This window comes from Lissotriton helveticus, chromosome 1_1 (genome assembly GCF_964261635.1).
Source record: "Lissotriton helveticus chromosome 1_1, aLisHel1.1, whole genome shotgun sequence".
Taxonomy (NCBI): Eukaryota; Metazoa; Chordata; class Amphibia; order Caudata; family Salamandridae; genus Lissotriton; species Lissotriton helveticus.
Window position 1 is genome coordinate 528,732,439 of NC_136057.1, and position 20,526 is coordinate 528,752,964.

At 43.2% G+C, this 20,526-nt stretch overlaps 1 protein-coding gene across 2 annotated transcripts in view; it reads right to left on the minus strand.

The window, feature by feature from the left end:
- CWF19L1 (CWF19 like cell cycle control factor 1) overlaps positions 1–20,526 on the minus strand; it is a 162,828-nt gene that overhangs the window by 65,009 nt on the left and 77,293 nt on the right. For both annotated transcript variants that reach the window (XM_078673992.1, XM_078673993.1), the window contains 2 exons: positions 18,253–18,396; positions 2,315–2,426 (listed from right to left, as the gene is read on the minus strand). In XM_078673992.1, the coding sequence (XP_078530118.1) occupies positions 2,315–2,426; positions 18,253–18,396 (256 nt within the window). The remainder of the gene's footprint in view (positions 1–2,314; positions 2,427–18,252; positions 18,397–20,526) is intronic.

Below are 20,526 nucleotides of genomic sequence, written 5' to 3' on the forward strand. Positions count from 1 at the left end.
TCAGCTGTTTGAGTATTGATTTTAGATATAATTTCCGAGGTACCAGATAAAAAGGGCAGATGAATAAAAAGTGTGCCAAATCTTGCGGAGACTTATCGTCGCAGCCGCAAGGTGGCAACACTTGGCCTCGATGGGCCCCCCTCGGTACTGCCAGTAGAAGATGAAATAAATCTAGGCGAAACCTCGTGAGCAAAAAGCGATCATAGCCTGACAGGGGCAATGACAGGTATGGTTCCATGTGCACAGAGGTTTTTACAAGTACATGTTTCCGTACGCTGTCTTTCTTTAATTCAGCCTCCTCCCGGGCTAAGTACCTAGAAGAGAAAAATGACTTCTTCACAGAGGTAACATCAGATTTTCTAGTAAGTTCTGGGGTTACAAAGAGATCAGGGCGCCCTAGCTCGGTTAGACATTTTCTAATATATTTGAGCCAGGGGACTTTGGAACCATTTTCCCCATGTTGTTGCTTCTTTTAGAATTTGTTGGGTAAGGGGTATTTCAGTATTTACCCAACAGTTTATCCAGCAGAGTATAGGATTTACGGCTAAACTGTCACTTAGGTATGGCATACCCAGTTCTTCGTGAGCAGAGAAATTACCAGTACCCCTTGGTACCCTCAGGACTCGTTTTAGGAAGTTATTTTCAGTAACTTCCAAGCCTCTAGATGGAGTAAACCCCCATAGCTCACGGCCATAACACGCAATGGATATACTTTTCGTTTCATATAGTTGGAGCAGTGCCGCCACTGGGGTGTTTCCTATTTTCCTAGCAAAATCAAATATTGCTGCATTAGCCCTGGTTACCTCCCCCATTTTCCTCTGTATAGCGGGTCTCCAATTTAATTGATGGTCCAGGAGGACACCTAGATAGGAAAATGTCTTAGTCACAGGAATTTTTTCCCCATTAACGTTAAAGGTATTTGATTTTTTTGTACCCCATGCCTACCTTCATGACATAGGACTTTGAGTTGTTAATACTCAAGTCCCGTGAGGACATAAAGTCATGAAAAGCTTTTAAAAAAGTTTGTAGGCCGGCTGCGGTCCTACATATATACATACACATACAGATATACATACACATACATTCATACACACATACATACATACACACACACACACACACATATATACATATATTTTAGGAAGGAGTCTGTTCTGGATGAGAGTTGATAACCTGGGGAGTGGGATTTGGGCCTTGATATTCCGTATCCTGGAATGTGTTGAACATGAATGGATTAAGTGGTTGGGCGCATTACAATGCACTTTTGTTATGCCGGTACTAAAATGGCCTCCTCTTCTTGCAGCGCATTAGGCTGGCACACAAGCATCAAGATTTCTGCTGAAGGTGTTCTATAGTGGAGAGTATTCTACAGCTCTAGACAATACCTACCGACACGAACGTTTCTGGAGTTTACTGTACCCTGAGGTTATAGTTTGAAGCACTTTGTTATAGTTCTAGTCCTTACAAACGCCGAGAGTGAAGGAGGCAGAAAAAACTAAAGGAATACGTTTTAGACAATGAAACGCTAATTATTAAGACTATAAACATATAAAATCATTGGTCCAAATGAAAGAAGAACAGAGAAAACTGAACCAATACCTCTAATTCTGCAATTCGAAACACACAGGCAATCATTAAAATCTATTTTCTTTCTATGTTCATATGAGTGTCTAGGATCAAACGTCAGTTTGTGTGAAATCGACTTAACCCTTTAGTCCTGCCATCACTTGGAAACCCCTGCAAAATGAAAGGGCAAGAGTACAACACCAGTGAACCGAGGGCAAACCCACCCACTAAATTATGCCAGCCTCGTCAACTCTTGGTTTCAATACGACTGAAAAAATAAGTTACATGAATCAGGAAATCCAAACGTGCGTTTTTTATCAACAAAAGAAAAAGTAGGGGTGCTTCCTTGGAAGGTAAATGCTCTTATTAGAAATAAAGGTGTATGGCGTGTTTAACAGCACTGCCATTGACTAAAAGTAACTAATACCTAAACCGTATGCACTTTTAAAAACAATGTCCTTCCACAGTTAGCGGGGACGGTCTGGTTAGGAGGGTTGGGTAAAACAACTTTTATTCCTGCAAAAATGCCACAAAATGTACTCACCAGTAGGCTGCGTGACAGTTTGAACATGAGGAAATACACATACCTCGTGCACAAAAGTCATGCGAGATACTGGCGTGAGACTTATTTAATGAGAAAATATCTCGCTTGGACGAAAATCAAGATTTTGTGCCAGCAAAATTGTGTTGACATGTAAGCAGCAGTTTTCTGGCATTTGGAATGAAGCGTCAGTACCAGCTTACTCACGCGCTTTCCGGGGCTGCTTCGGCTGGGAATGCGGCCCGTCTCTTCCTCCCGAGTGACGTTTCTTTCCATGCTGTTTGCTGAGATCAAAGAAAAACTGCGGGGCTGCCTCATCCTGTTTAGGCGCAAAAAAAAAAAACACCTCAATTAGGTCTCAGCACTCATAGCCGTGCTTTCACCAACTTCAGTAAACAACTTTAATATTCAGTAAAAGCAACGTTCAAAACTAAAACATCACTACATTATCTGCGTTCAAAGTTGGCTTTGTCATCGTTGAAGTGAAATGGGAGAGAAAGGTGCAATGCATTAAAAACTGTTTCTACCCTTTATTTAAATGCCGTTTCGAAACATGAATATAATATGTAGAGAAACTGAATAGTTGGTGAAAAACACAAAACTACAAGGACTTAGGTGCTACAGAGAAAGGAGCAGACGAGTAAGAGGCAGCAAGACGACCAGTAGCTCAACCCTGACCTCTGCTGGTCAAGAGACTGAATCCCAACAAAGCCAACCGAGCATTCCGTTTTGGAATATTAACTCCCATTATCAGGGGACTGAAAACAGTTTATAATATAAAAAGTGTGTTCAACCACAGAGACAAACAAACACCATTGTTTTTTTAGTACAGTTCTTTATAACCCAGTTGAAAGAGTGGTCATAAAGCGCCATCAGTGCTTTAGTAAATAGTTCTCTTCTCCGGGTAAGCCAATCATTTAGATTATTTATCTGAGACAAAAGTAATATTTTCGCTTATTATCCACTGAACTAATTTGGGTTTCGGCATGAATGGGAGTTTGACCTGAATCAGGATTGTGAGATTTGAGCACACCACAGCACCTCCACATTTTTGCCCATACGACTTAACAAGTAAACCCTGGCGGAATTGACATGCCTAAAATGTAAATATTCCATGTTTGTGTAGCGTCCTCTCTAGCCCGAGTACATATAAATGATCACGCCACACACGGAGCTTGGTATTCCACATCTTTATTCTTCAGATTGTAACCGTGAACTGCTTGTACTGAGTCAATGAATTTGCTTGGTCATACCCAATCCTTCAAGTCACTATCCTACGGAGTCTGTCTGGGACCAGAGGAGTCCCACTATCTCGTACACACAACACTAGATCTCGCCCCTTCTTAAATAAAAAGTAGACAAAAAATACATATATACATCATAACTCCTCAATGAGTCTTGGAGGTGCTTGAATCAATCTTCCAGTTCTCACTGTGTGAGGTTGAAGAGACATGAGAGGCATCCGCAGCTGGCATAGGTGACACAGGCACAGGTGCAGCCTTTGGGCTCTCCGGACTCAGAGATAGAAGGGTCTCACTCTGAACGCCTGGAGTCAACAAATATCGAGGCAGGTGTTTGAAATAAGAAAAATCTTTTGTGATGAGCTTTCCAGGACGATAAGCAGTCACTGTGTTCTTTGCTAGTCACAATCCTGAGTGGCTCAGCAGCAAAAGGAGCATCAGACTTGCTTTCCAGTTTCTGCCTGACAACGACGTGGTCTTCTCTTTTGAATACAGTACTCCGAGCACAGCGGTGTCTTTCCACGTAGGTCTTCAGTGTGCGTTTGTTAGACTAACCAGTAGTGCGAAGTTTGTCAATGTCAATAGATCTTTCAGTGGTCAATTGTGGCAATTTGGTTCCCAGGGTTCTCCCAAACATTAAGGTAGCAGGGCTTTCACCTGTGATAGAATGGGATGTTGACCTATATCAACAAAGAGTAGAGTGAAGAACTGATTTGAGTTCAAGTCTTTCCAGCGCAGCGAGCTGAACAATCTTATAGAGGGTATTCATAAATCGCTCAACACCACCATACGCCTGAGACTGGAGCGGTGTGCATGCTGAAGCTTGACATTTGAATGAGAATAAAATAGTAAAAGTCTCACTTATTGAAAGGCGGCCCATTGTCAGATTTCAAAATCAAGACATGTTAGTCTCTCAATGACTCGATCATGAGTGGTTGACAACAGGTCTTCCACAAGGGGAAACTTGGAATATTCATCAACAAACTACTAGTAGATGATGACCACTGTCAATGGGTCTAACAAAATCAATTGCAATCTTCTCCCAAGCATGCTTTGGAAGATCAGACATGTTTAACAGATGCAGGGTTGTTTTGGATGACAAGCAGTTTCTCAAAGGACGCGTCCTTAATTCCTTTTCAACTCAAAATGAGGGAGCCACACTTGGTCCTGCAGAGTTTGTTTAGTAGAAACAACTTCACAATGCCCCATATGTATCAGTTCAAGACTTGTTGTCTTAGGCTCTCGGGTATAATAACTCTCGATCATCGTAATGTAATGCCTTCTGCGGTAACCGCAAGTTCTTCCTGCACATTTTTGAATTTCTGGTACTCAAAGTAATCATGAAGAAGTTGAGCATGTTTTCTCCAAGATTGATGTGTAATAATGTCTGAGTATTAGCAAATTTCGGTTAGTGCTCATGGCAGCAATGATTTGTTCCACAGATAAGCAGCAGGGCTACTGAATTTTATAATACCACCTTACCAGGTAGAAACATGATCTAGCTACAGATTCCTTACCGTTCAATTTCCCAGGAGTTGGACTGGATCTGGAAGATTTTTCTTCAAGCAAAACCCTTGCGAGTCAGTAGGTGATGTCGGTCAGCTCCACGTGAAGTCATCGGCATAGTCTCCGCTGATATAACCGCGTCACCTATACATGCGCCACCTCAACGCGACTTTCCACACAAGAAGAGTAGAGCCATGAAGTGCACTGACATTGTGTGTTTCTGAACAACTTAGTCCCTGAAAAGCGGTCAGCCCAGACACTAGAAACCTGTCCGCAGGGAGGATAGGTGGGTTGGTAAGGAATCTGCGGCCAGATCGTGTCCCTACTAGATAAGGCATTCCCAAAAGGTAAGTAGCTAGTCCATCTGATAGACATCTAGCCGCAGATTCCTTATCTTTGAATAGATGCCTAAGCAATACCATCCCAGGAGGAGGGACTGTGGACAAGTTTGGGGAGAGGAGCTGGCCTCGACCTCGGACCTGGGGATCTGGGTTCGAGCCTCGGTAACGACGCCAAAAAACGTCCTGTGATTCTGGGCAAATCACTTAATCTCCCCGTGCCTAAAATGAATGCGTGTCCTCATGTAACGTAACTGGTGCTATGTAAAGCGCTCCGATACCTGATTCAGTTCGGGTCTAGTTGGCGCTATATAAAACTCTGTAAAAAACAAACAAAAAAAAAAACAAGTTTAGACCAAAAAGTCCTGCAGGACAGAGAGCCCAAAAATGGCGTCCTGTTGGAATTAACTGTCCAGGCAGTAGTGCTTGGTAAATGCGTGCAGTGATGCCCACGTTGGAGCCCAGCAAATGTCAAGGACTGGAACTCCATGTTAGCGCTGATGGAAAGAGCCCTTAATCCACAGGAGGTTGCTTTTTTGCCACGGAGTAGCACATTTTGATGCAGTGGATGACCCATCACGAGATAGTCCTCTTCTGCACTGCAGCATGACCTTTCTTTGATCCAACATACCCCACAAAGAGTTGGTTGTCCACTCAGAACTCTTTAGTGCGGTCAAGGTAGAACGGCAATGCTCTTTTTGGGTCCAGACAGTCAAGTCACTCCTCTTCTTTAAAGTGGTGAGGAGGAGCGTAGAAAGAAGGGGGCAGATTGCCACACAAGAAAGAGGCACTAGTTCAAAAGCACCAGCTGATCAGGGAAGATGGTCTGGTAAGAAGGCTTGTATAACAGAGCCCGCAATTCACTCACTCACAGGAACTTTGTATCAAATGTCAGATCATGGTCATTCACAGTCTGAACTGTTAAGCAGGTAAACAAGGAAATTACTGTTTTACGGTGTTTAAAAACATCGGCTCTATTCATATAGAGCACGTCACCCCCAGCATTTATGCATATGCATTTTCTCAGAAACTCATCTTCAATTTTCTGTTTTTAAACACCGTAAAACAGTAATTTCCTTGTTTACCTGCTTAACAGTTCAGACTGTGAATGACAATGATCTGAAATTTGATACAAAGTTCCTTTGTTTTGATGATTTAGTGAAAATTAGGGGATTATGTTTTAGACCACTTCCCTTATGTTCACTTGTTTAATCACAAACAGAGCGGAGCCTCAACCACCGAGCAGTTGCCGGGGGAGGTGAGGCATACTCCCACAAAAAGTTGGGTGAGTAAAAACATTTTCTTTCAAAAATTACTTTCTTGGTTTATGTAGCCACTAATTGGGCTAAATCTGTCAACTAAGTTTTAGTTTGACAGCAAACTACTCCTTTACACAGAAGGTTGTGTTTATCATTTTTTCAGTATAATTTTCCCTTTCTTTCTAGGAAAGAAGAGTACACATTAAAAACTACCATCCAACATAGACTCGATCCAGTCCTGGTAGGGTGGTCTTTTGACCACTGTTGTACTCAACGTATTGAAAGAACTGTGTTTTAATATAATCTTTTCACGATATGTTTGTATTTTTTGCAGTAGCATATTGTATTAACTAGGTCCTGAAGAAAGCCGGTTATTATCACCATAGCAGATGAAACATGTCGACCTCACATATTGCCAAAAGATAGTTTATTAGTTTAATACGATCAGGTTGTTTTTATATTATGATGTGAGGACGATATTAAATAAACATATTTTTCGCCCTCTTAGTCATTTTTAATTTTCACTCTCACAAGCACTGCACATCACCAGCACTCAAATGGTTTGAAAGACACTTTGGCTAAGCACACCTGGAGCAAGAGGTCAGGTATCCGGTGTTGTCAGCTTCAAAGCGACATCGGCTGCTTAGACTTGACTCTGTCTTCCAAATGACGATGCTCCGCCAGAGTGGTGGGCTGATGGAACTCAGGCTCATGCCAAGTGTTAAGCAAGTTATCGGAGTTTGGTGAACTGTCCTCCTGAGTTCTTATTGTTGTAGTTTGACCAATCAGACCACTATCTCCCTTGTGCTTCAACTGCGAAGCTCTGTCATCCCCATTAAATGAAGGTGAAAACTCTCCTGTGGTGGCGTCTTCTTTGCAGGGCATATAGGGATTATTATCTATATCTTTATCTTTTCTATATGCTCCGGGATCCCGCACATGGGCGGGGGTTATTCATAGATTATGACTATTGATGAGTATCCCTGAATGAGAAGTGCTTTGGACCCTGACCGGAGGGACCTGGGTGGCAAATACCTGACAAATTGTATGATAAATAGCTGGGACCCAGGTTATTTAGGGATTTGTATTCCATGCAGCAGATCTTGAATTTGATCCTCTTCCGCACCAGAAGTCAGTGCAATTCATGGAGTAGAAAGAGAAGCTGTTCTGGGAGGGGCGTTGGCAACCAGGCAAGCTGCAGTGTACCGGACTACCTGTAATTTGTCCAAGGAATTTTTATTAGCCAAGATTAGCAAAACATTGCAGTAATCCAAGCGACTTAACACCAATGCCTGGATCAGAGTTTTCCGCGTGGAGGATGGTAAAAAAAAGGAAAAACTCTTCGGAGGAGACCGAGTGTATGGAAACATGCTCCAGCAGTAGTGGTGACAAGCTCCCCCAGTGTTAATTTTTGGTCAATGCAGACTCCTAAGTTTTTAACCACCTGTTTTGAGGTTGGGGGCCATCCCAGTTCCTCTGGCCACCATCTAGGGGACCACCTCATCACTGATTCTCCAAACAGCATTATCTCTGATGTTCCTGCGTTAAGCTAAAGAAAGTTGGCCCTCATCCATTCAGCAATGACTTTCATACCCTCCGAAAAGGTGGTTTGAATGTTGGGGTTAGTTTTGTCAAAGGAGAGTAGAAGCGGAGTGTCATCAGCATAGGAGATGGGAACGAATCCCAATTTCTTCAATAGTCACGGCAAGGGAGTAAATTAAATGTTAAATAAAGAAGGGCTCAAACAATAGCCCTGAGGTACTCTCTTGGTCACTCTTGTGGTCTGCGAGCGAAAAGGGTCTAAATTAATGTTCTGGGTTCTATCAGACAGGAAATTAGACATCCATTTCAGGGCATTTCCTTGGAGGCCTATGTCCCCAAGTCTCCTGAGAAGAGTCTGATGGTAAATAGTATTGAAGGCTGCGGATAGGTCAAGCAGCACCAAAAGTACAGCTTGACCGTTGTCCAGTGACATTCTGATATTACCAGTGCAGACTCAGTACTATGTCCAGGGTCGAAACCCCGACAGAGGAATCAAAATAGTTGGAGTATTCAACATATTCAGACAGGTACTTCTGGTATTTATCCAAGGTCACACAGTCTCTCAGGTTCATGGGGTCACTGGTTTCAGGACAGGTGTTGTCTTCTTTGCAGGGTCTTTGAAGCTGGAGACAGGACAGGAGCCCTGGGGCCAAGTCAGTAGGTATCTTCAGTCTTCGCTGAACAGGACCTTTGTCCTTCTTAGGTCAGCAGGAACAAGATTCCAGGTCTGAGGGGGGCCACCTAAATACTACTACGGGCATAGTTCTAGCCCTGATTGGAGGGGTATCCCAATCTTCAAGACGGCGGGGACTGAAAGATGCGTTTCACCTAGCTTCTCCCAGCTTAGGGCTGGAGTTGGCAGACGTGGGCACACCTCCTATTCTTCCTAGGTGGGTTTTCCCACCAGTCTTTCTGTCTACAGTGGGGTTGTAAACCGAGGGCTGCTATCTGCTACTAGCAGTAGAGGCTGGGGGGCGCATTACAAAGGCGGGAGACCTTTAATGCTACCCTCTCGAGCACTGAGCGAGGAAGTGTGGTTCTCTGCCCAGGATGTGCTTTGACTCGTGTTGCAGAGTCTCTCGACCCAGTGGTGCAGAAACATGTCTGGTGGTGGCAGGCTGCCTAGAGCCAGTCTGTGACCACACCCTGATTAGTAGGTTTTCAGGGGGCACCTCTGATGTGCCCTCTGAGTACATTTATCAATAAATCTCACACTGGCATCATTGTGGGTTTATTGAGTAGTAGTAGTTTGGTACCAAACACTCCTGGGTTCAGAATAGCCATCATGGTGCTGGGGAACTTGAGTTGTCCAGTTTCCAGCCCATGTACTCTCTATGGCTTTCCTGGCAATTACAATATCTACAAACGGCCTTAAATATTGTAGGGCATATCTACTTATGCAGATATGCCCAACCTGTGGTATAGTTCACCCTGCCTTAGTAATGTAAGGCCTGCTAGAAGGAGGGCTTACCTATACCTTAGGCAATACCAGTTGGAATGGCACACAGGCAGAATGCTATGTCGACTTTGCCATTTTTGTCTGCACCAGGCCATGCGTGCTACCGTGGCAGTCTGCATGGCCTACCTGAGGGGTCCCTAGGTGACCCTCTTCAGTCCCAATGCCTTAGGCACCCAGGTAACATTTACTAGGGACCTACAGGAGGCCTGAAAGGACAGTTGCGGAAAACCTTTAGAGAAGAAGCACTGGTAGAGGAAACTTAGCTGGCAGGGACCCTATGCACTACAATCATATCGATTTCCAAACAAAAAGTGGGGGGCTAAGCATGTCAAAAGAGGCACTTTCTTACAGGCATCAACAAAAAGGTTAGCTGTGCTAAAGTCACCACCTTCCCAGATTTCAGATAAATCAAAAACCGATTTTTTTTACCAGAGTTTTGGCATCTTTCAAAGAGGAAACCTTATTAACAAATGTTTGAGCTTTCAACCTACTTCCAGTTTGTGGTGCAAACTGCTGTGAAACCCGTGGGTGATCCCGGAAAGCTATAGAATTCTGAAAAGCAGACAAGATTCTGAATTCAGCAATGGGTTATTTGTGCAGATCCCTCAAGGTTTACCCAAGGAAACTAACTGTTGAAATATAAAATATATTTAAAATGAGCAGGAAAAAAACACCCATTTGTGACAATGTTTTAACTGTAACTTCTTGTCATGAGGACAAATTATCAAAAGCAATATACCATGATGTCCGGTAGACTGTTAGTTGCGGGCATATATAGAGTTTGTATGTTTTTCAAAACCCCGTAGTACCCAGAGCCAATAACTGAGCTGCACCTTACAACGGGTTTCAATTGTGTACCAGGTATACAGCAATTCATATGATAAAACATAAAGAGTGAAAAATGGGTTTCAAGAAAACATGTGTCTTTCTGAAATGGGCACAAGATATGGAGTGAAGGAATTGTGGTTATTTGCACATCTTTCAATATGTGGGTACCCATACTAGCATGTGACTCAGAGGGCATTTTTCAAATTGGCTTTCTTACACACTGGGTTAAATTGGGAAGGCACAGATACATAGAAATCAGATTTGTAAAAGCACATTCTACTATTCTCCCAAGTCCACGGATAAAACTGATACCACACTTGTGTGGGCAGGCCTAATGCCCACTACAAGAAAGGGTCCAAAATGAAACATAGATACCACGTTTTTTACACTGAAAACGACCCCTTCTTTTGCAATGTGGGTAGATGTGGATTTAGGGCCTTCGTTCAGCCGGCAGCTAGGGAAAACAAATAGTTTACCTGTCGGTGTAGTTTTGCAGGTTGAAGAATTTTCTGGATTCACTATGCTGTGCATTATTCCGCCATCTAGTGGTTGGGTCTGGAACTGTAGTATTTTCATTTTTTTTCTTTTTTGCTGTTGGTGGGTGTTGACTACTTAGTACCATTTGGTGCCCTTCTGTGACGTCGACGGACTTCCTCCGGAAGCCATACCTTTGGTAGCCATCTTCGGATTATTTTTTGTCTTTTGTTTCCATTTTCTTCCTTCTGGTTCTCTTCATTGCGGAGGAGGGTGAGTTCGCTGGTGAATCCACAAAATCATTCAAGCTGCAAAACTACACCGACGGGTAAGAGCGATTTGTTTTGCAGCGCGAATCTTTTCTGGATTCACTATGCTGTGCATAGACTATGTAGCGGTTTGCTAGTCTTGTGGTGGCTGGTTGGACAATGAAGTTTGGTTTGTAAATAGATGCTGTAAGACCTTTTGTCCGACTTGTGCTCCCTTGTTCATTTGAATGTCCCCACAGTAATGTTTTGTGAATGTGTGTACCGAAGACCATGTTGCAGCCATGCAAATGTCTTGGAGTGTTAGCAAGAAATGCAATAGTTGCTCCTTTCTTATTGAGTGCGCCGTGGCAATTTTTGTAAAACCGTACGCAAATATCCCTTACCAGTCTATCTATAGCGCATTCCCCAGGGACTGGTTGCAGGGTCGCCTGGATGCAAAGTTTTGGCATTTTGCATTCTGGGGTGTTGCAAATAGGTCTATCTGTGGAGTACCCCATTTTTAAAAAATGTTCTGCCCTTCTGTTTTGTTCAGTTCCCACTCGTGGAATTCTGTTTGTCTGCTCAGTCTGTCTGCTTCTAGATTGTCCTTCCCTGGCAGGTGTATTGCAGACATATCCATTCCTTTTGGTATTGCCCATCTCCACATCTGCTGTGCTAGATTCGAAAGTGCTACAGAGCGAGTCCCTCCTTGTTTGTTTATGTAAAACAAAGTTGTAGTTTTGTCTGTTTGTATCAACACCTTTTTCCCGTATAGCTCTTTCTGAAAGGCTTCTAAGGTTAAGAACACTGTTTTTAGTTCCAAGATATTGATGTGCTTCACCGCATCTTGTGGTGACCACAATCCCCTTATTTAGAGATTGTCCATGTGTGCTCCCCATCCTATTAGGGACACATTTGTTGTTATGGTCACTGTTTGTGTTGGGGTGTGAAAGGTCTCCCCTGTGCTATATTTGCTCTGTTCCACCATGCCATCTCCTGATGAACCTTGTTCGTGACAACCACTAGATCCTCCCAACTCCCTGTAACTTGTGACCATTGTGTTTGGAGCCATTCTTGAAATGGTCTCATGTGTAGACGCATATTGGGAACTAAGTGAATGAATGAGGCATCAATCCTAGTAATTTCCCCACTGTCCTCACTCTCGGATGATGCCCCTTCTGGTATAGGTGAGTCTCCTTTAGCAAAGCGGTTATCCTTTCAATTGGGAAATGCTTTCCTTAACACAGTGTTTATTTCTGCGCCCAAGAACAGTTTCTTGCGTTCCGGTTCTATGGATGTGTTCTACTTGTGTATGGAGAATCCCAGCTGAACCAGTGTCTCTATCACTTGTAGTGTATGTTGTTTGCATAAGTTGTATGAGTTTGCTCTTACTAACCAGTCATCTAAGTAGGGGTAAACATGAATTCCTTGCCTTCGGAGATGCTGCAAGGCACTTTGTGAACACCCTTGGTGCTGATTTCAGATCGAAAGTCAGTACCTTGAACTGGTAGTTTTGTTTGTTTATGGCAAATCTTAGGTTTTCTGTTCATTGGGATGTGCCAATACGCATCTTTTAAGTCTATTGTTGCCAAGTAATCTCCTTTTTGCAACTGAGGTAACACTTCTTGTAGTGTAGTCATTTTGAATCTTTGCGCTTTTACAAACTTGTTTAGAAACCTTAGGTCTAATATTGGCCGTAATGTTCCATCCACTTTTTGAATTAGTGAGAGTACCTCTCCGTGAATTCAGTCCCTTGGTGGAGGTCTGTTGTCCACCCCTTTGTGACCGACCTCAGGCACGGGGGACGCCCTCGAAAGGATCCTCTTCCTTGATATTGCCAGCTTCGTTACTGTCCCTGTTGTGTGTTCTGGTTCCGGCTTGGTATGTTTGCTGGTAACCTTGGTGAGAGGTAGGAGGCTGTTGTGTACTTCTTCCCGCTGGCCTCCTTAATGGTGTGCCTCTATGCATACCTCTAAACTGCATCCCATGGATCTTGCGATTTCTGGGGTTCTTGTGTACTTCTTCCCGCTGGCCTCCTTAATGGTGTGCCTCTATGCATACCTCTAAACTGCATCCCATGGATCTTGCGGTTTCTGGGGTTCTTGGAGGTATTGTCTCCTGGCAACTCCTTGGGTTTCAGTTTCCCTTTTTTTCGGCGGTATCTTGAATTGCTTTAATCCAAGTCTTTTTTGTGCTGAATGATATTCGCCATTTCAGCTTCGAGCCATCTTCTCTTTTTCTCAAACTCTGCCTCGTGTGTTCCGGTGCCGAGATTGTCTGCTTTTCGACTGACGGCGCCAAAGCAGTCGTCTAGGTTTGCTTTGGTCTCTCTTTTTTCGATGCGGAGGCGTCCTTTTCCAGACTGTCCTTCGACGTCTTGGTTTTTTCGAGCACCTTTGCCGCTCCAGAGTCCTTATCCAAGGATCCTACGGTATGCTTTTGTTTTGGTGCCGCTACGGTCGCCAAATGCTTAGACGCTGGGGATCCTTTTTGTTGTCTTTAGTCTAATTTTCAAGACTCTTCAGTTTTTTCGAGGTTGACTACTCTTACCTCCTTCGAAATCTTCCTCTCGACTTCCACGACCAAAACTTCTGTATCCTCGTCGCCTGCTGGTCCTTTGGCAACGCAGTCTTCCTTCTCAATGGAGAGGCCCAGGTCTCGCAGTGATAGAGGTGGCCCTTGGACCTGCATGTTGTAATTGGCTCCTAGCTGCCTTTCTCTTACCTTCAACGTCTTCAGGTTTGAAGACGGAGCAGGCGTTGCGGTCGCTGCTTCGATGATCCAGTGGCAGGCACAGGTTACAGACAGGGTGCTGGTCCTTTTGATCGTATTTGTGGTGGCAGTTCTTACAAAACTTGAATGGCGTTCGTCCATTTCCGAGCACAGTGAGCCCCTTGCATGCGCACCATCAGGTTGTCGACAACGTTTTTGATTTCGTCTCTTCGCCAAACTGCGGTCGTCGTAGATTTAAAGATGAAGAAAGATTCCGCTCTACCGGTTTTCCCAATGATTTTTCTCAGTTTTTCCATGATTCTTCTCTCCAATCTCAGGAGCTTCACCTTATCGATTCAGACCAACCAGCAAAAAAGAATCTGAAGATGGCTACCAAAAGTGGGGCTTCCGGAGGAAGTCCGTCGACGTCACAGAAGGGCACCAAATGGTACTACGTCATCAACGCCCAGAAAGACAAAAGCATAGTGGGTTGGCCTTGTGCCAGCAACAGGAAAGGCCTCAAAACACAACTTAGACAGATCACATTTTTTCACTCAAAACAAACCCTTTTTTTTGCAATGCAGGTGGCTGCGGATTTTGGGCCTTAGCTCTGCAGGGAACTATGGAAACCTAGCAATGCTGCACCATTTTGAAAATTAGACACCAGGGGAATCCGGGTTGGGGTGACTTGTGTGGCTTGCATCAGGTTCTCTTACCCAGAAGCCGTTGCAAATCTCAACATTTGACTAAAAAGACACATTTTCCTCACATTTCTGTGATGGAAAGTTCAGGAATCTGTGGAGTCGCACACCTGACAATTTATTATGTCTCCTGATAAAAATGGTACCTCACCTGCGTGGGTCGGTCTGGTGCACATGACAGGAAAGGGTCCAAAACAGAATGTGGTAACATCAACTTTCCTGTCACAAAAATGATCTGATTTGGCTTTGGGAATAGTTGCCCTTTTTGGGCCAGGGCTCAGTGACCACGCATTGAAACCTACCAAGGCCAGACATTTCTGAAAACTAGACATTCAGGGGAGTTCATGGTGGTGTGCTTCACGTGGATCCTATAAAGTTCCCACCCACAATGTCCTAAAATTGTGCATTTTCCTTGCATTTTCATGACGTAATCTTCCCGAATCACCAGGAATCCACAAAATTCTTACCACCCAGTATTCCCCCACTTGTTACAATAAAGAACATCATCATGCATCCAACAAAGATCAATGGGAGTGCCAAGCAACTAAACTGTACCCATGATAACAACTTGAATTATAAAACATTTTTATTGATCCCTCCTTAAATGATTAGACGAGTATGGCCCACAAATATATCTGGAGGGTTTCCAGCATCTATATCACAAACTAATGCTTTTATTTGTATTCATTTACAGACTGTGTACATTATACAAGGCTAAACTTGTTAATTCACCTCTTTGTTGGCATTGTAAACAAAATGAGGGTTCTCTAAAACATGTTTTATATGATTGTATAGTAATATTACAATTCTCAAAAAAAATTTGGGACATTGTTAAAATACTACCCATCGCCGATACTCTCACATATAGCATGATTGCTTGTAAATCTCATGCTTTATCTTCAAATTTATAATCAGACCCACATAATAAACTTTTTGATCTCCTGATCTCTATAACCATCAAATCTGTAACACCTAATGGGAAATCCCCCAAAGCATTCATTGTTGGTCTTATGTTACATTTATTAGAGCCCAATTGTCCTTTAAGGGAATATGTAAAAATACTTTTTATTTAAAAAAACTATGGCGTCCAATTGATGATTATACTGCCACATACTTGTAAATATCTATTGATTATATTTGTTTTTTCCTGTAGAGGTAGTTTAAAAGCCTATAACGATAGAAGTAGTTAGTTTGTTCCCTTATTAATACTTCCTTTCTAAAACATTCATGACAATTTCGTATTTTAGATATATTCACAATGCAATAAGTGTGTTTTATTGTTCTGTATATTTTTACTATATATACACACCATCAATGTATAATTTTTAGTGTTGTCCTTTAAACTTTGAAAAACAAATACAATATTTTAACTTAAAAAAAAAAGACAAAAAAAAACCTTTAAGACAAACGTATTGTACAAAACAGCTATTTAGTTTCAAAGGACAAAACCACATCTCACCAACCAGAACTGGGCCTGGGGGATATCAGTATGGCTTTGGGACGTGGTCTCAGTCAGGGCAGAAATGGTTCAGCTCAGAGTCTAGGAGAACTATAAGAATAGAGTCGTCCTCTGACATCAATGTTGCAGGCACCAGCGTGGGTTTGGAGCTGGATTTAAAGTAAGCTCCAGTATTGGAGTGGAACTCGAGGCGGATTCAGGAGTCACAGACGGCACTGAGGTAGGACCCGCCAGTGGTAAACGGACTGGAGGCCTCCGTGGATCCTTGGGGCCCAAAGGAGCATCCGAGGGAGTCAGACTGCTAAAGATTCACCACATGGCCTCTCCAAAGGCCTCATTCTATTGCAAGGTCGCCGATGGATCTGGAAAATCTGGTGCATAGAGATCAGTTGCAGAATTGGCTCCTCTGCAGGGGCTCTGAAGCAGGAGAGTGTGGCATCTCAACATCATTGTAACATCTCAGACTGAGAGTGGTAAGACTTGGACGAATCCTGTACAGCTTTCTTGTGATTTCACATCATCCTACCGGAATACTGTGAGCACAATGAGAACTTGTCACATAAATGGCCCAGTCCACGCCCTCAACTTGAAGCAGAAGTGGAAGTTTCAAGACTTATTTTGGTGTTTGGCAATGTAAAAACTCCCATTCCTGGATTACCTTTAGATTCATAAGGGCAACCTCTACACAGACTGAGTGGTGACCTGAACCCAGACAGAAGACAAACACCTTGTGGATCAGTCACAGATATTGGTTTGCAAAAGTTCCCTCCCAGTTTAAACCCAGCAGTTTTAGGGTGGCACAGTTCCCTTAGACACAGGAACAATAAACATGTATAAGAAAAAAACTTGTCAACTGAAGCGAAAGAAGTTGGGGGTCAGCTATTGATCCGCGATCCATGACAAAGACCAACACAAACTGACATCGGCACATGGGAACGACACTTGGATGCAGTTCCAACGCCACTTCTGGGGTAGAGCAAAATCAATGCAGAGCCCAACACCTACCTACCATCTGTAAGTGTATTCCAATGAGAAGTATGCGAGAGGGCAAATATTTTGAGACTAAGCATCAAGATGTTTGAACGACTATTGCCAGGGTAGATTCAGTAGTGCAAACATTCCTTTCTACAGTTTCATTATGTAATTGAATTTCATTTTTTCAAATTTTTTTGCCATATATTTCCTGAATTTAGTGTATATGGTTTAAAGTTTTAGCCTTGCGGGATTAGGTTTGCTGTGGAATAAGCAGACTGTCCGCTATTTCGAACTCTAAAGAAAATAATGGTAAAGTGGGACACTGTTTATGTGAAATGTTTGAGGTGGATTAACACCTGGCAGTTGCAGCCACAGCGTACAATTTGTTAGACAGCGCCTCCCCATGAGTCACAAATCTTAACATGCACATTCACCCCGGGTAGTGTATTGAAAGATGATGGATGGCGTTATCAAACTCAACATAATTAATTTGAGTGACCTTGGATGGAAAAAATGAAGAGTGGGACCACCAGCATTCAAATCTATGGCAATGGTACAAAGATGGCTCCAAAAGACAAATTAGTCCTATAAGCCACCAGACCCAGTAGAGGGTCTTATCTGGAATATTATAGCCAATGACAAAGGGGATACTGACTATCAAAGTGTATTGGAATTTGTAAATGAAGGCTGGGCCAAGTTGGTTTGGACTTTGAGCTGAGATAGAGGGATCCATTTATAGCAATTTGAATGGTGCTTAATGCATCTCAGAACCAATCTGCGCCTAACTTGAAGACACAGGACTCAGGATACTGAAGTGCTTAACTTCTAGTACTAGAAATAAGAGAACAATTGGAGCATTTAAGAAAACTCGGATTAACTTGGGGTGGGTAGTGGCTAGACACCTATGTCCCATCCTTCTGTGGTTCTCTACAAGCTGGGTCTGAGGTGTACAAGTTAGTGGCGTAAGAGATTAGAGTGTATGCCCTACAAAACATTGGTAAAGTAAAGGTTACTTAATTCTTGTACATCTAAGACTATGATCACTCTTGTACGTCCAGGAGGATTCCACTGTAATCTGTCAAAAAATGGCTCCACCCCATCCAAAGATGAAGACTACTGACACACTGTCTTAGCTTGCGGATATCACTTTTGAGAAGCATTTCCGCAAACACCACTATATTGATTGGCAAAGCGAAAGAGTCTGATGAAGAGTACATAGGATGTTCATCAAGGTTTTTAAAGAGGGTGCCACCTCAAAAGGGATAAAACTGAAAAGTAAATGTAATGGTCAATGACATCCGGCGAAAGCTTTAGTGCATTCAATAGGAGTACATCATTAGTGACAAATCCAAAATTTAAAAGAGAAAGGCAAACGCCAAAAAATGCCTTGTTACACAACATACCTCTTCTGCAAGTCTGGACTGCTTGCTCTTGTTTGCTTCTTTGCCAGATTTTCGGAATGGGTTTTCAGTGACATCTAGTGGCTGCTTTACGAGCTCAGCAGAATCCATACAGTGCATTGGAATAACGCTAAAAGCATATAGATACTGGAGGAGAAAGAAAGGGTAAGAAACTGCAATTCCACTATAATGTTTGCAATTAAACTACAAAACCCTATATCAATCTTGAAACAAGCACTCACAAAGCCTATTGTAGGAAACTGGGATTTTGTTGAAATACCCCCCTCTTTTTGCCTGGTGTGTGATACAACTTTAACTGAAGTGTACTGGGTTCCTGCTTTTCCCAAAAATGTTCAATAGTTTCCCCCACTTGGCAATACCTTTAGCACCTACTGTAAGTCCCTAGTAAATGGTACCCCTAGTACCTAGAGCCCGAGGTACTAAAGAGGGTCCCCTAAGGGCAGCAGCACAAATTGTGCCACCCCAAACGACCATTCACCAAGCACATGCAAGGCTGCCATTGCGGGCTGCGTGTCTTGGTGCAGACAAAAGTGAAAACACAACATGTCACACATCCCTGTGCGATATGCCCTAACACTGCATGTAATATTCGCAAGTCATCCCTAAAGCAGGTCTGACAGCCAAAGGCAGGGTGCCGATTTTTACATGTGAGGGCATACCTGCATGAGCAGATATGCCCTTGTGCTGGTCAGACCAATTACTACCAGTACAAGTTACCAGGGAAGCCATTTTATAACATTTGCTGGACACCGGTGAAAAAGAGTTCTTCAGCTATACGATGGCTTCACTGAAAATTGGGATGTTTGGTATCAAAGATCATATATTGGTAAACCTACACTGATTCCAGTGATGGATTTACCAATACATGCACCCAGAAGGCACCTTAGAGGTACCACTGAAAACCTACCAGCCTCTTGTGTACTTGCGGACTGGTTCTGCCAGCCTGCCACCCGAGACACAGTTCTGACCTCCAAGGGTGGGAGCTTCTGCTCTCAGGAGACCCAAGAGGGTGTTACACTCCCTTCCACAGGATGAACTGATAATTAGCCCTCCTTCGGTGGCAACCCTCAGACCTGCCACCTTTGGAATGCAAATCTGGCTCCCCTTAAGGGAGACGAAGCCGACCCCTTTGTCGAGGGCCCCCTTGGCATCTGGACATGCACGAACATTAGCTACTCAGGTAGGTGTGCACACCCAAGCTAGTACCATGCCTAAGGTGGGCTACATAGAGGTGGACCTAATATTTCAGAAGTAGCCATCTTTGTGATGCAATACTTAGGAATTCTGAGACAAGGTTAGGCCCACTTCCCACAGAAAGTGGTCATACAGAGGGGAGAAGTGACGCAAAGGGTCAGTAGCCCATTGGCTACTCCCTACAATCCCCAAATGCCCCCAAATTCAGTATTTAAGGGAGGCTCTGGCACCACAGAAGCAGAAACTGAGGACATAAGAAGAAAGAGGGCACAGAAGAGCCGCAAAAGCAGAGAAGAGAGAAGAAGCAGCTGACCTGGTCCCAACCCTGCCGGCCTGTCTGCACCCCCTCATTGAAAACTGCACCAAAGCAGACCCATCCTGCTGCTGTTGACTGAGAGGACTGCCTGCCTTCAAAAAAGATTAAAGACCTCCCGCAAACAGCGGACCTGTTCTGAAGAAACTCCAAAAGAGAAGAATCAAAGGTCTCGGAAGTGTAGGTTTTTACGTTGCTCAGGTAAACGAGTCGACCGTTTGATTTAACAATTCACGTCGTACAGATATTGCTATACCAGATATCTGATATATATTCACACTATCTTTCTAGGTACATTACTTCAAGCACATCATTGACGCTGAGATTTTTTAAGAATACACGTCTCGAGCATTATTCATCGGGGCTCTAGAAAAACAAATTAAGGTAATTGGTCCTTCATTGTGTGCCAATTTCGACGAGTGTTGACAACTCTATTATTACACTCTGTTTCTAAATAGACACGATTTGGGCACCATTGTATTTTACAGCTATCAGCTGGGATACAGTGAGTCAATATCTACCGGCTGCTTTCTCTAGTTTTGTGCTATTCATCTCAAGCGGAACGTTGTACTATTATTTTCAGCAAGGATACGACATACTAATTTCACAGGTATGACTGAATAGGATTGAACGCGAATTTCTATTGAGCTTTCTGCACTCAGCAATTACCTGCTATCGCTTATGTATGAATCTTTCAGGTTCAAGATATACATCTGCCTAGGCTGCCTTAGTATCAACGATATTATCTA